General features: G+C 39.1%; 1 protein-coding gene across 1 annotated transcript; it reads right to left on the bottom strand.

The window, feature by feature from the left end:
- Positions 1-6: 6 nt before the first annotated feature.
- LOC101653227 (T-complex protein 1 subunit theta-like) lies at positions 7-2,633 on the bottom strand (the record flags this gene model as incomplete). The annotated part of the gene is made up of 6 exons (XM_004717985.1): positions 7-93; positions 170-241; positions 897-1,012; positions 1,659-1,746; positions 1,824-1,890; positions 2,542-2,633. Coding segments are annotated over 6 exons (522 nt in total), but the record flags the coding sequence as incomplete, so codon positions are not given.
- Positions 2,634-2,636: the final 3 nt, after the last annotated feature.

Raw genomic sequence — 2,636 nt, 5'->3', positions numbered from 1 at the left:
CTTAACACCAGAATTTTCTGCTAGTGCCCGGGGAATAGCTTCAAATGCCTCTGCAAATTTCTTAATAGCATACTGTTCAAGTCCAGGACATGTCTAAAACAGAAATGCATTTATTATTATTCTATTTTAATCAAATAAGGGAAAAAAGTCAACTAACAAAAAGTTATACCTCTCCATATGACGTGATCTGTTTGGCCAACTCAATTTCAGTTGCTCCACCTCCAGGTACAAGACGTTTGTCCTGTAATAAATAGAAAAAACACATAGACACGTGAGTTAGTTAAGAGGCAGTCTGCAGTTTAAAAATTTTCCCAGCTTCCATTACTACTACCACACTAAAGTTTTAATCAGACTTTGTTACTTATTGAAATTACAAATGTTCTAAGAGCTGGGTGATCACAGTATTCCAAAGAGGAAAGTCCAAGAACATTAAAAAGAACACAAACACCACTAGGCCTTTATCTACATTTCCATAGCTATAGCACCAATAAAATTTCTTTTGGTGAATAAAGGTCCATTATAATTTAAAATAACCCTAAGCTCTCTGAGACAGTTAAAAACAAAACCAAACAAAAAAATTCCCATGATTTGCAATATATCCTTTGCATAGTCATTTTTAGAACGCTGTCATACTCATCAGCAATGGATATAAAAATTGCTCAGGTGCCTGCCATTAATGTTCTTAAGGCCCTACAACAGTGGTACTCAACCTTCCTAAGGTCACAACCCTTTAATACAGTTCCTTGTGTTGTGGTTACCCCCAACCATAAAATTACTTTTGTTGCTACTGTTATGAATCAGGTGACCCCTGTGAAAGGGTCGTTCGACTCCCAAAGGGGGTCCTGACCCATAGGTTGAGAATTGCTGCCCTAAAGAAAATGATTGCTAATACTCACCCTTGTGAGAACTTTGAAAGTATTAACACCATCATCTACTGCCCTTTCTATATCATCCATTAGATTGTCAGTGGAACCTCGAAGTACTATGGTAGAAATGGCACCATCTTCTTTTTCTGTCAAATTAAATACAGTTGAGAAGATAAAATAAACATCCCAATATATATAAGTAAGATAAAATAAAAAACATCTCTACTGTGATAGGTTTATTGTGCCAAGTAGACCCTCTCCCCATTTGCTCCCTGGTGATTGGACCAGTGGGCTCCTTTAGTTAGTTCTCTGCTTCAACCTGTAGGCTACACTACCTGTAGGCCAAGCCAACACAGGCTCCTGGTGTGTACATTACTGGAGCTTGAGGCTGGTGGATCCTATCACCGCGCTTGAGCTCCAGATCCCATCAGAGCCTGCTTCTATAAGCTGCCGTACTATTGCCTATTGCTGACCCACCCTATGTGATGCCTATGGTCAGACTCTGCCTTCCTTGCCTAGAGACTCTAAAAGATTTGCTTTCTTGACCTTGGGACCGGGTACCCCAGAAGTTAAGCAACTTCCAGTATATTAACTGTTCCATGAAAATTAGTTGAACTGAACCCTTTGTACTGCTGTGTATACTGCTGTATTCCTTCTTGCTGTATAGACCTACACACACACACACACACACACACACACACACACACACACAATCTTAACTATCGTGGTTTTGTTTCTCTAGAGAACCCTACCTAATACACCTACAAACCGGTTTTTACCATTCCTACTCACCATGTTTAAAAACAACCACCTGTGTGTCTCCGACTTCTGAGAGGTACACACTGTCACAATGGCCTATTTCTTCAAGGACAGGAGCAGTCTGGGGATGAAAAAATCATTGTAATAAAAATAAAACAATTCTGTCCAATAATCTTTTATGTTTTCCAAAATACATACCAATCTAGGAAGAGCTGTCGCACCAACTGTTTTACAAAGTCTTCTGAGATCCCATTTTGAATTCAGTCTTTAAAAAAAGCACCCCAAAACAAACTTTAGTAGTTTTAAATGCACAGGTTATACAAGACATTTGCTCTTAAGTCATTCTTTTGAGCGTAGGGTCCAGCCCTGAATGTCTGGATTGTTATGGTGTGCTAAGCCAATCCCTGTATCTGGGAGGGGGACCAACTTGCCAGCAGAGCTCAGTTGTAGGCTTTCATGTTGTTATTTATTCTCAAACTGGGAGTGGAAGTCACTAGAAGATGCCAAAACTCTATAGTGCTAACAAAACAAAACAAAACTTATAGGACTCTATAGTATATAAAAATGTTTACTTGGTGCAACTTTGTTGTGTAAGCAGTGATGCACTGTGCATTATTGTAGGCATTAGCCATGGCAGGAGAGGCAGGAATGAGTAGGCAGGCTTTTTACCTTGTCCTATAATTATGTTTACAAAGTAAAGTGTGTTCTTCACTCCAGCTTAAGGTAAAGCAGTACACCAGGATTGGAATCTACTCAGTTGCAGTAGACTTGGTTCTGTTCAGATTAGGTTAAAGCATCTTTGCATTTGTCCTATCACCTTATACTTTTCCATTCCTAATAGTCTTCACAGTTGGCTGAATAGCCACCAAATAACCATTTATATCATACAGGCTATTAGAACACAAATTTTCCTTACCTAACCAACATGATATTATATTTGTTTGCATAATGAAGAGCCATGTCTGCTACTTTGCCACCAGTTACTATGACATTTGCACCGGTATCAGCAAT

This window comes from Echinops telfairi, unplaced genomic scaffold, assembly GCF_000313985.2.
Source record: "Echinops telfairi isolate 266 unplaced genomic scaffold, ASM31398v2 ScPeMD7_3352;HRSCAF=4000, whole genome shotgun sequence".
NCBI lineage: Eukaryota > Metazoa > Chordata > Mammalia > Afrosoricida > Tenrecidae > Echinops > Echinops telfairi.
The sequence above is the reverse complement of the archived record's forward strand: the minus strand, read 5'-3'. Positions and strand labels throughout refer to the sequence as shown.